The following is a 13,808-nucleotide window of genomic DNA, read 5'->3' on the forward strand; positions in this document are numbered from 1 at the left end:
TGATCTGTCATCTACGTTCTATTACAAATAAAATATTGCCATTTGCCATCTCCACATCATTGCATTCAGTTTTTATTCACAATTTGTTTAGTGTCCCAACTTTTTGGGAATCCGGTTTGTAGTTACGACATGTTTCGAGATACCAGTTGGAACTGAAGTCGAGTTCAGTTTCAACTTTTAAAGTGGTTCTCTACTTTAAAAATCAATTATCTAAGTTATTCAACTAAGTCACATGCAACTTCACGAATAACTTCGGTTCATCGGAACCCATACATTTCAATACTGTACGGAGATGGATCTCCATATTAAAACAAAGTTTTGAATGACGCGACTTTGGATGTAACATTCCAAGTTCGCTTCGCTCATATCTAATTCCTATCATCTGATAGTCTGACTCATGTTCCAGGGACACAACTGCCTGATAATCAGGTCTGTAGGACTGAGTTAAAATAATAAATTAGGATACCCCTCTCATTATAGGTAGAACTCTAAACACAGCAAAGTTATAGGGTTCAGAAGCTAAAGGGCCAATGTTTGTGGGGTATGATTTTGCAGAACCTTTGGTGGTTGTACTTATTACACATACATATATTATCACAGAAGACATTTTTACAATCAGTACATTAAGATAATCAAACTTAAAAAGTCAACAGTTACTTACCAATGCCAATAAGTCTGTGGGTTCTAGACAAGTACCATGGGTCAGTGTTGGTAATCCAGGGTTGGGAAGAGAATGGAGTTTTGGTGATGTAGAGGATCCAGGTCTCTTTCGGTAATGTCATGCTTCAGGTCAGGGCGATCTCTTGGCCCATCATAGACTCAACATGTCATGAAAAACAGGGAGTCGCAAATTGACATTTTTAGGAAAGCCTTTAATCCTGCCATTATGCAGGTGGGATATTAGATTGTCTCTTATCATGTTGTTCTGGAAGATCGCACTGGGTTCCCGTCATCTGCCAGAAATTCAAAGGCAAATGCTATGGCGAACAACCCACAGTCATAGATGTTTCTCTGCTGATCTACGTTGAGAGATTTTAGATGTTTCAGGGGCTAACAGACCACTACACTGTAGATGTTGACAAATAGATAGAGGCAAATTGCTGGTTTCAATTCAGTTTTTTTTGTTTTTTTAATTCTTTATTTTTCAAATATTTTAAATCATACACAGTCTCCATAGCAAGCCAATATTCCAAATGTAAGGTAAATTACAGCATTCCATTATTTAACAAAAACAAGTGTCTGCCAGAGTAGTATTCCTATGTACGCTTGAACTCTGTACTGTGTAATACTACACCCCCTATCCCCACCTCCCATATAAGAAAACCTCCCTGACCTCCCCTGTCTGACCCTCCCCCCTCTCTCCTCCCTTCCCGACCCTTGCCATCCCGACCCTCCCATCCGTCCTCACCTCTCCTAAGTTGCACCCCCACATTGCACTCTTTATATTAAGTCCTCATATTCTCGAGACTCCTGAAACTGTATCCACCTCTCCCATGTGGTTAAGTAGGCCTCCTGAGTATTCTGACAGTATGCTGTTAAGTTTTCCATATACATAAATTCATTACCCCTTGGGTATCCACTTACTTGTAGGTGCATTCCCGTGCCGCTATTATCAAAAACGCTGGAATATTGCTATGTTGCAATAAAAATAATACTGGGTTAGGCTGGTCTTGGGTTAGGCTCAGCCATTTTCTTGTCAAATGTTTTAAAGGGGTATTCCCATATCAGACAGTGGGGGCATATTGTTAGGATATGCCTCCATTGTCTGAAAGGTGCAGGTCCCAGAGGGACCTATCTCTATAACGAAGCCTCACACGAGGCCGGGAAAGTGGTGGCCGACGGTGCTGGGTCTAGCCACCACTAAGCCTAGACATTGACTGTCCTCCCCTAAAAATAGATGGAAACTGTAAACTGTAAAATTGGACCTATGAAACCTTTGGATACTGTACAATTTTTCACCAGTAACTGTAGGTACATCAATAAGAGAAGCATCTAAAAATTCTACAAATATTTTACTGAACAAATACAGTTCCGATATTAAAAACCGTACAGAAAAAAAAAAAAGATTGTTGGCGTGAATTATGCCAAATTTATTAAAAGCTGCATGCCTCTACATAAATTTAGTGGATGCTCAGTATGGCCGAGCATGTATGTGTTCTCAGTGAGGAGAAGAAAATAAGCTGCTGCTAAATACCATTGACAGGGGCTAATCTCACATAATAACAAAGCATTACAAATGTTTAAATTCCACATGCAAAATTATTCACCCCTCCCCCAAAAAAGACAAGGGGACAGCACATCCCTACACATAAGATTGTTGGCAAGTCCCACCAAAATCATCTGATTGCACCCGTATGTTTATGGGCACCTTAAATGCAAAGAGAGAAAATGCTTTAGATTTCTTTACATTTGATGAGTTTATTTGCTACCTTCTACTTGGATGCTTTTTTTAAGTATTTTCTGGTATTTAGATATTGATAGCATCTCCTCAGTATAGATCATCAATAACAATTTGAAAAGGGTATGACATCCAACATGCCAACCAATCCGCTGTTTCTAGCAGCTGCCCGCATCAGTAACTGTACAATGGACAGAACCAGGAGCACAAGGTTCCGTCCACTGTGTAGTGACCATGCCTGGAACTTTAGCTGAACTACAGAGCAATCTACACACTGGATGGAGCCTTCCATCCACCGTATAGTTACAGGAGAGACATCAAACACATTTGGCATTACTACTGATGCTACCGCACAAGTTGTGCTGGTTGGAATCCATGGGATCAGTTTTGTCATCAGTTTCTCTCTAGAATTTTATACCACACTGAAGGGAATCATGATGGAGGGGCTGCAGAAATGTGAGGTAGGACTGAGTAGTTCTGTGTTTGATGTCAACAAATGGGGTCATTTATCAAACTGGTGTAAATTAGAACTGGTTTAGTTGTCCATAGCAACCAGTCAGATTCCACCTTTTTTTATTTTTGACAGCTCCTTTGGAAAATTAAAGGTGGAATATGATTGGTTGCTATGGGCAACTAAGCTAGTTCTACTTTATACCAATTTGATAAATGACTCCAAAAGTGTTCACCTATGTTTCTTGCTTCATTGAATATTTTTTTTCTGTTTTAGAGCTCCTGAAAGGCTTCAAACTGAAAAGCCATGCTGGGCAAGGTCAGATAAAGATATACAGTACTGGAGAAGGAGAGGCCAGGATTTCAGTGTTTTTGTAAACCATGTCGGCAATAGACCAACTTGTGAAAATTCTGCATCATCCACAGATATTGAAGGAAAGAGGAAATGTAATTTTATAGATAAAAACAGCAAGGAATTTCACAATACAGCAGCTGAGAATGTGGATAAAGTTAAGCAAAAAATAAGAGTGAGTCCAAAATCATCAGACAGCCAAATGTCAGATGGCAGTTGCGAAAAGCTAGAGTTTATCCCCTCGATTCTCGAAGATGGATCATTCTTGGGTCCAAGTAAACAGAAATGTCAGTTGATGCCAAAAGTTTTGCCTGAAGGTCCATGTCATATGGCTATATCTTCAACTACGGGTGATAGTTCTTTTGTAAAGGAAAATAAAATACCCTCACATGGATAATTATGTTGGACAAAAGGACTTTAAAAGTGTGTTCTTAAATTCGAAATATAGTCGACCTTCAAAGCCACCCTCATATGAACTTCACCAGCAAACGTGGGGAGCTGTGGATGTAACTGAAACACAGGAAAACCAACAAAAAGAGGAACACAATTCATCTCCTAAAGTGTTAGAGGCCCCCCAGGAATCCTGCTTTCATGACTCAGGCATGGAACCCCCTCATTATATACCTCCTCCATCATATAAGTCCCCACCTCTCCTACATGCAGCTAATCAACCTTTTAAAAAAGTGCCTCGCTCAAGTGATTGCCAAAATATTTCGGTAGAGAAAACTAGCACAAGTGACAAAAAGCCAACCTGTTGTCTTGGGAATAATGCTCCATTCACTAAACCTTCCACCCACAGACATTCTGAACATTGTAAACACTCTGTGCAATATATCTCTTTTAATGATCCACGTATAAAACATATAGCAGGTGCCCAGGAGGCAGAAAAACAAAATCACAGTAAAAAACACAATGACCATTTTAGACTTGAGCAATGTGGTAAAGAAAGTAATTTTCGGAAGCGAGAACATGACAGTGCCTTTATCAATCCTAGAAATGCAGGCCATCATTTTGTAAAAAGAGAGGGTATAAAACACAAGCAATGGTTGCACATCTCCATCCCCGATCAAATGTGCTATCCTCTCCCGGAAAATAGAGATGGAGCTACTGCTTGCAGTTTACCGGAAGACAGTGAGCCTACTCACAAACTGTCTCTGAAAAAGACCCATTCTGACAGCGCTTGTGAAACTGTGACAAAAGTTAAAAAGTTTGAGCCCGAATCATTTGTTTTTAGCAAAAAAAGTTCAAAGAGAAAACTGAATGAAACAATATTTTGCTTGGTCTCCATTCCTGTTAAAGCTGACTCTGCCACATCAGATATGTCTAAGAGCAACAACCGTATAGCAGACAATGTGGACAGGATGAACATGTTAAAACATAGCAACGGGGGTCTACATGAGCAAAGGCTTTTAAGTGCATCTTCCAGTGACTTAGAGCTGCAAACACTTACAGGAAGCATGAACAATAATACTGAGCTACTAAACCAAGCCCAGTCTAAAACAGAGGAAAATAAACAAGCAAATGACCTCAGATCTGGTGAGCAGAGGAAACACAAAGAACTGACATATTCTGGCTCCTGGCCAGGAGATCAGTACAAAGATCAACAAACTCAAACAGTTTTTACAGATATTCCGACTACCCCACTTTATAATGGTACAAAAGAAAGTGAACTCGAAAACAAATCCCAATTCGTTCCTTCAGGTGCATTGGGAGATCCACAAAGACATCCAGAAAATGCCAGACCAAATATATTTGGTATAAAAGGTCACGTTAGCTTTGCCCCATCTACAAATAGCGCATTCTCCAGGACATCTTTTTTGTTGACACAGATACCTAGAACAGAGCCATGCCAAACGTTTGAACTGCCAAATGCAAGTACTGATGGAAAAGAAAAAAATGTCAAGTGTGAAAAGAATGAGTTTGAAGAAGACAATCCATGCAATAAAAAAGAGATTTTTGGACAGTTCCTTTTAAAACCTGTAAACCGACGACCATGGGATGCTATAAGTGAACTAGAAAGTATGAATAAAGAGTTTCAGGATCAAGATAGCTGTACTAATGCTAATAATGGAGAAAGGAACGTAGTGAAAGAGCAAAGTAGCATGACAGAGCAAAGTAAGGTTACCCAGGTGGACTTTCCTTCAACACGGACAGCATTAAGGAGAGAAATGTTGAGCAACAATAGGCATATTATAGAGGTTGAAGAAGTGCCAATGTTTGAGATTCTTCGGGATCAAAGTAAGTTAGATAATTGGTGCACAGAGAAGTTGACGTATCACAGTAGTGAGATTGGTGCTGAGTTATGCAAGTCTTCAAAGATTATTGAGGTGAAGAATAAGGCCGTTAAGTTGTTAGATGGATGTTTAACAGGAGAAACACAAGTTCTAGCAAAGAAAGCAGTAGACAAACTGGCTACAAACACTGGAGCAATGACTAAATCAGAACAGGAACAACCAGGGCAAACACATTCAAGTAAAATCCCCATCAATAAAAAACAGCTTTCCACAAATGCAGGCTTTAATCATTTTAAAGAAGACAAAACATGTTTTGACCGTACGTTTTTTGACATTGTGAAGGTCAGCTGCGCAAAATTTGGCCAACTAGGGGACAATGTGATCCGAAAGTTGTCATTAGCTGACAGAAATCATGGACATTCTGTTCCAGACCTAAGTAAGCAGTTCGTCAGCACAAGTAGCAATGGAGACTTTTATGAGGAGCACAATTATTTGGATATTCCTGAGAATGAGTCTCTACATGAGAGAGCTGCAAGAATTCTTGGAATTGATGTAGCAGAAGATTGCCTGGTGTCAAATGGGAGCTCTGAAACTCAAAGTCCCGAAAATGTGCTTCCTGGTCTACAACCAGACATGAGTACCAGAGAGAAAAAAATAAGTGAAATCTTTTTCCCTACAAAAGAGATGACAGGGATATTCAAGAGTGTCCTACAGTTGCCTTTAGACAATGGGAAAGCTGCTGAGAAATTAAAAGATATTTATCAACATCAAGGATCCACCTTTTTCATGTCAGTCTGTTTCAGAACACAGTGAGACAACCATTCCTAGCAGTGCTGAAAAAAGAGTAAGGAACCCATCCAAGAAAATTGAAACTTTACAGGGGAAGCTTGCCTCTACACCTGTTCGGACTGCTATAGATCGCCTTGCTCGAATGAAAGAGGTTGATTCTGTTTCACGTATGAGGCGGTTAAGTATTAAAAGCACAGATTCAGGTGATGAATTTGATGAAGAAAAACAGTTCCATGGCTTGCAAGATGGAAAAACAAGGAAATTTTCCACTGGCTCAATTTATAAAAGAGTGATATCCTTGGATGAGAGTCTACTCTTAATACCAAAAGGAAAAGAAAAGTTGGATCTATCCTGCACAGGTAACATGTTTTTTTAGTCAACTTCAAAATGTCCAGTGTAGACACGGAATGCATTTATCTCTAATACCAATAGGTGTTGTTATTACAATTTGGTCCAGAACCCCTAAAATATTTATATATCAGGGAAACTAACTGTAAAATAAAATTTTTCACCAAGGAAGGCTTGTTTTCTGACCCACATTCCCCATACAAAATTTTAGGGCCTGCATAGAATGTTGTCATGTTTTGTCCGAAACTTCAATATACTGTACATATCTAGAGTTAAATCTTTTAAATGGTTGTTTAGTTTAGAAACCCCATTTTCATTCACCCTATGAAGGAATTCTGGATTAATAACCATATTTTGGTCAGTGTGGAGAATGGTTACAAAGAGCATTTCTTACTTTAGGGGACCTTCATTACACAGATAACGCATTGATGTGAATGAAAATTGTGTAATGTGTAATGTCACCTGTGGTGATGCTGCAGAAAAATTGAACATTTAACTGCTAGATTTACCCACACATTACAGCTGAGCATTACTTTGTGATCACCTTATTTTTGAGGAGTATGGGCATATTATTACATCTCTGTGAATGCTCCTTGGTTCTTGTAGTTAAAGGAAGCATACTGGAAGACTCCTAGACATCTCCATATTGTTGAACGTCGGAAGAATAGTCAAGTCTTTAGTTTTACATGCAGCTATACAGTACTTTATCTATACGGATATTGTATGTTTCAGATCTTTGGGAATAAGTAAGTAATAGATATAGATCCTTTACTGATGTAATTTTTGAATGGTTAACAGCAATGTCCAAAAGAAGCCAGAGACTATTTTTGAAATCATGACTATGGCCTCGATCTTGGCTTCTTTTGATCTTTTATAAATTAGTTTGTACCAAAACATCAGAACCCCATATCCCAAATTCTTTTAGGCAAGAAAGTAGGCAGACAATAAAGTCTTCCCAGATACTCCTAAAGGACCTGAAGACCTGACTCAGGGTTTCTTTCATGGTGGTTCCTCATTTTAAAGGTAACATAGTAGCATAGTGTCACGGCTGAGAATGGGAAAAACCCTCAGCCGTGCGATGCCAGAAGATGGATGGTCGATGCAAGGCCAGGACAGGAATCAGGGAGCAGGTCACCTCCTATTGCATCCCTAATCTGACCCTGACTCCTAACAGTATGAGCCAACCCTGATGGTAGGAGGGCTCATACACCGGAACCGAATAGTCCCTGCTAGCCCTCAGGGTGGCCCTGGACTAGGAGCTGGGTAGACAACCTGTTCCTCCTGGACGTGGAGAAACAGGAGTCTAAAGTGGCCAAGCTACATAGAAAAGGGAGACATGAACAACTTATGGCAATGGCAGGTAAATGTAACAAGTACAACACCTACCTGCCACAGACACAAAGCCTGGAACCCATGTGCAAGTGCTGCTGTCCACAACAACACAAACGGACACAGCACACACCACACATCACACAGGAACCGAGGACCATAAGCTGCAAAGAATAAAGACCAAACAAACATCTTCATAACATCATGTAACATAAACCTATGACCACAAGGGTGGCCCCCACTGGCAGATGGTATAACACAGGAGGATGACTCCAGCTAGCCATGGCTGAAGTACCCCTCAGACTACTGATCTTAACTGAGGCTTTATAGCCCATGTAGCCACGCCCACACACAGACACACCCAGTGCACACACACTAGGAAGGAAGTTAACCCTTCCAACACAAGGCATAGGAAGACGGCCACTTAAAGGGGAAGTACACACATAAACACACACTTCACCTGTTGCCGCGGGCAACGGCATGCATGGCAACCATGTCCTGGGGATCAGCCAGAAGGCCGAGACACTGCCACCACATGCATACAACACCAAATGTAGTCACGGGCAACTAAGTGAAGGAAAATGTCACTACGCACACCATAGGCTGTGACACATAGTTTGTAAGACTGAAAAAATAAATTTGTCCATCCAGTTCAGTCTGCCATCCTGAAAAGTTGATCCAGTGAGAGCAAAAAACCCTCATGAGGTAGAAGCCACTTTTCTTAACTTTAGGGCAAAAAATTCCCTCCCAACTCCTTCACATAATTCTAGTAACTATATAGTAACTAGTAAACTGTAATATTATTACTAGGCTTGAGCGAATCAACCTTCGGATCATAGTTGATTTGTTCAAATACTTTGATTTTAATGCTGTTTCCGTACAGCATTAAAAAGTATTGGCTCCGTGGGACTTTGCGCAAGACCTCGGTGAATTACTACCTTATTTATATCGGCATATTTAAAAACAATTTGAAATAGCAATTCGAACTGGGCTTTGTTACTGAGGTTACAGCCAGTACCAAAGCCCACTTCAGATTGCTATTTTAAATTGTTTTTAAATACACAGATATGAATACAGTAGTAATTCACGAGGTCTCGTGTACAGTCTCGATCGTACGGAAACAGCATTAAAATTGAAGTATTTGAATAAATTGACTTCAGATCTAAAGATCCCCCCTCAGTCATCCTTTTTTTTTTTTTTTTTTACTAAATAACCCTAATTTTGATAATCTTTCTGGGCACTGTATGTACACCCATTCCATTTAAGTACAGTATCCTTTTGTCTATAATTGATCTTTTTGTCAAAGTTGACTGCTCACTAAGCTTTTCAGTTGTGTGTGTGTGGGGGGGGGGGGGGCTCATCAAAACAGGTAAACAATTTACCAATTGTTTTTATCTTCTTCAATCTAAATTTCTGTTTTTTACAGATGCCTATGACCCAGCAAGAGTGGAAAGAGTTTAACTTTGACAATTTGATACAGTGTCAGTGTATATGTACCGAAAGATCCAGATGGCTATTTTACCTTGTCTTCTCAACTGAAGTATTTTTATGGCATACCCACACTGCTATTACTACTGCCAAGTGAATGGAACTTGTCATCTTCACTGTACATAAGTAGAAGGATACATGGAATTTACTGGGAGAGTCTTTTTTGTAAAAAGCACACTAAAGAGATTTCTGGCCAACTCTTACCAATGAGGTCTGTAAACATAACTCATTTTTGACTTGCCCATTGTATGTCATGGTTCCAATGAATGTAGTATTTAACCCTGCATAGGTATGACGATGGAGGCTTGTAACAACCTGAATGTATCCACACCAACTACACCAACGCATTGCATGGACTGGGAGAGCCTGTTCCTTTCTTTTTTTACCTACTTGGATGCTTGTACTTTGCTGCATTTTTGACGGATGGCTAAACACGTAATGAATCCAACTCATCACACATCATTAAACCTCTTCACTGATGACAGCTCTGTGAAGAAAAAAAGAACTCTGTTTTCAAGAACCTATGTGTGTTTCATGAATGCAAAAACCCTTCTAAACAACAGCTCGGAAAGAGAATGAACATGTCTAATTGGATGTGTGTCTATTCTGTCGGAGAACCGCAACATGTTTTGACTGTGGGGGAGGTTTTAAAGACCTATAGGAAAAAGAACTGGCTGCAATGTAGAGTGTGGATTTTCTTCTTCATAGAGATATCAGCAAACATCACGTTGACAGCTGATTTTTCCAAAGGTGGCAAGACTTGCTACTTGTAATGATCAGTAAATTAATTTCAAATGGGGAGAGTTTGCCAAGAGTAATAAAGGAGTGGCAAAGGACCTGAAATGTCACAAAGGGTTTGATACCATCAAGAGAGCTAGTGAAATATTACACATCTCAAATCATAGACAGTTGTATGTCTAGATCTACAAGACTCAATGTTCCTTCCTTTGTAGCTCTTCTGGTTAATCTTATGTCATGGGGTAGCATTTAATGCAAAGTACATGTACAGTTTTTTTTTTCAAGATATATCACCTTACCTCTCGGCATAAAAAATGGAAGGGAAACAGCACTTATGATCGATATAATACCCTTAAAGTTTCAGTGTTGGCTTTTTTTACATGCATTGAGTCTACATATACGATGGTTATTTCTAAATAATGAATAGAGGGCTAGCCCTGTGACTACTAGCACTTCATTCATATGACACAAGAGTAAGTCTCAAGTGGCTTCTAACATGCAGTCTGTTCCAAGATACGTTCAGAAATTCAACTTGACCATTTATGGATGGAAGCATTTTATTGTGCCTGATACTTGTTTGTTCTGTTGTATATAAGGAAGAAGAGGTGAGCACTGTTGCGTCTTATATATTATATACTAGGCCATTACTTTGTGTATAAAATATATATATGAACCATCTATCATTCTAAGGGAAGCCATTTAAAAGCAATATTGTTACATTGAAAGCCGTACATTCATATACATGCATTCATGTTGTTGCCGACATGACTTTTGCAAATGGATATGCCGCTACATGTCATACCTCCATTCGCGTTATCAGTGCCTGCTTCCTTCATTCATGATTTCTGCCTTATTCTGCCATTGTACTTTGCAAAGCACATGAAGCTATAGAATATATATTGACTGTGATATATTCTGCAAGAATCTCCATTACTTGGAAAAAGGTCTAGCTAACCTCTTGCTTTGTGGTTGCTGCAGAACGTCATGTTCTAGCCTACAGAATCTGGTAGTTTGCAGTAGATACATGGACAGTGGTTGCATTCCTCTGCACTAGAATGAATATATATGTGTGTATGTGTCTTGTCTCTTAGTCATAGTTATAAAATGCTATTAGTTTAAGTGCCTATGTTTGCCACCACCTGGTCACATATGCAAGTAAGAAATAGACCATACATCCAAAGACATCTGCTTTGTCATTCCAAAGCTGTGCCATTGCATTTCATATTGACTAGCACTTTAATAACGCAAATGTGTCATTTTTGGTGGTACATGCCCTTTCTAAGATAAGACACATCAGCGCTCACCATTCTTGTTGTGTATATGTAGTGATAATCAAAAATACAATGAGTGAAGTCGTGATATTTCGATAATGCTGACTACATCTCTCCTTGGTCATGCGCTTAATCAGATCTATATTGGGCTTAATACAAGGTAAATGTCAACCTGAGAACATCTTCTACATCAGTCCTTGATTTTCATGGGGCAGATATCAATATCTTGTTAAGTGCAGTAAATATATGTATTTCTAGAAAACACACTAAACACTTCCATTTTCCAGTCTGGCCAGTAGTAACATACAAGGACATCCCCCAATCATCAGTTTACCTCTAGTCTACGAGCCTCCTGCCAAAGTAATGTGATATAGTAAGGAAGATCTTGGTGGATTATTAATAGTTTTGGTCTTTTGACAGTTTGCAGTTGAAAGGGGTGCGGGGTGGTGTTTCCTAATCTGGTCCTTGTAGAACCCCAAAATGCCAACTCTTGGTGATTTCCTTGATATTTCACAGGTAGATTTTAGTTTTATTAGGCTAACAATTTTCACGTGTGTTTTCTCAATGGGAACTCCTGAAGAAATGGCCTGTTGGGTTTCCCTGGGGACTGTATTGGGAAACACTGCTCTAAATAAAGAGACTGGGCCAAATGCTACATATTTGTTCAGTTTTCTCTCAGTTATCATTCTTTACATGGCCTGCCCCAGTGCTACATTGAGTTAACGTTTAATTTCCCCTGCTTTGGCACTACAGTAAAACTGAGCACCCAGCAGTGGAACACCTTATGATCAGCTTATTGTTGATAGACCAGTCTAACAAAACAAACATTTTCCAAAGTGGATTTCACCTTTAAATGTGGTTAATATGTAGAATGATGAAGCTAAACGGTGCATAGTGGCTCAAATGTATTGCCGTCATTAGATAAATCTTTGCAATACATACAAACAGGTCTAATCTTTTTCCGGTGATGAGTATGACGCAGCTTTTTATATGTTAGCAAAGTTACGGTATGTCTTTTTTTTTTAATAAAAGGATGTGAAATACTGTATGTACAGCACTAGTGCAATCTAAATGGAGTTGCCACTGAATATAATTGCATATGGATGCTACATGTATAGAGGTGTAAGCTACAAATATGTAACATTATCTCATGTCAAACAGCTCTTTATAGAGGGTTTTTATCATTTGGGAAATGTAATACCATTTAGAACATTTTAAGGAATACCAGGGTAAACATTTTGTAAATGAGATTTTAAATTAAAACAGGACTGTGCTCATGAATCATTATAGTACTGCGGGCAGTCTTTCTTATGTAGGTTCAGCTGCTTATAAGAGGTAGCGAGATTGAGAGCCATGTTATCTCCCATATTTTTATCACACAGTCACCCAGAAGGTTGTTTCTCCATCTCTTGTCTCCCCCGTGGTCAGTCACAAGTCATCCCTCTCACAATGCAGAGATATATTTGCATCTGTGCTTGTTGAGTGTGAAACGTCATCTGGTATCAATCACAGGGGCAGACCAAAGCTCATTCAGAAGGCCATATGAATGAGTCCGAATTGCAGAACGGACGCGGACCGCATCCTTGGTTTCATTCTACGGCCCCTCAAAAAAGATAGAGCATGTCATATTCTTGTCCTCAATTATAGTAACAGTATATAAGGCCGAAAAAAGACATTTGTCGATCCAGTTCGGCCTGTTATCCTGCAAGTTGATCCAGAGGAAGGCAAAACACCCCTGTGAGGTAGAAGCCAATTTTCTTTCCCGACTCCAATCAGGCAATCAGAATAACGACCCCTCTCTAGTAGCTATAGCCTGTAATATTATTACACTCCAGAAATACATCCAGGCCCCTCTTGAATTCCTTTATTGTACTCACCATCACCACCTCCTCAGGCAGAGAGTTCCATAGTCTCACTGCTCTTACCGTAAAGAATCCTCTTCTATGTTTGTGTACAAACCTTCTTTCCTCCAGACGCAGAGGATGTCCCCTCGTCACAGTCACAGTCCTGGGGATATATAGATGATGGGAGAGATCTCTGTACTGACCCCTGATATATTTATACATAGTAATTAGATCGCCCCTCAGTCGTCTTTTTTCTAAGGTGAATAACCCTAATGCTGATAATCTTTCAGGGTACTGTAGTCCCCCCATTCCAGTTATTACTTTAGTTGCCCTCCTCTGGACCCTCTCCAGCTCTGCTATGTCTGCCTTGTTCACAGGAGCCCAGAACTGTACACAGTACTCCATGTGTGATCTGACTAGTGGCAGGACTATGTTCTCATCATGGGCATCTATGCACCTTTTGATGCAACCCATTATCTTATTGGCCTTGGCAGCAGCTGCCGGACACTGTTTTTTACAGCTTAGTTTGCTGTTTATTAAAATTCCTAGATCTTTTTCCATGTCAGT

General features: G+C 39.7%; 1 protein-coding gene across 1 annotated transcript in view; it reads left to right on the forward strand.

Moving 5' to 3' along the window:
* Window positions 1–13,116, forward strand: part of JCAD (junctional cadherin 5 associated) — a 141,161-nt gene extending 128,045 nt beyond the window's left edge. Inside the window, 4 exon segments of the mRNA XM_044294673.1 lie at window positions 3,126–3,584; window positions 3,586–6,232; window positions 6,234–6,582; window positions 9,327–13,116. Of these exon segments, the coding sequence (XP_044150608.1) occupies window positions 3,126–3,584; window positions 3,586–6,232; window positions 6,234–6,582; window positions 9,327–9,361 (3,490 nt within the window). The 3' untranslated portion in view covers window positions 9,362–13,116.
* The last annotated feature ends 692 nt before the right edge of the window (window positions 13,117–13,808 follow it).

The sequence above is a fragment of the Bufo gargarizans genome, chromosome 5 (assembly GCF_014858855.1).
Source record: "Bufo gargarizans isolate SCDJY-AF-19 chromosome 5, ASM1485885v1, whole genome shotgun sequence".
Classification (NCBI taxonomy): Eukaryota; Metazoa; Chordata; class Amphibia; order Anura; family Bufonidae; genus Bufo; species Bufo gargarizans.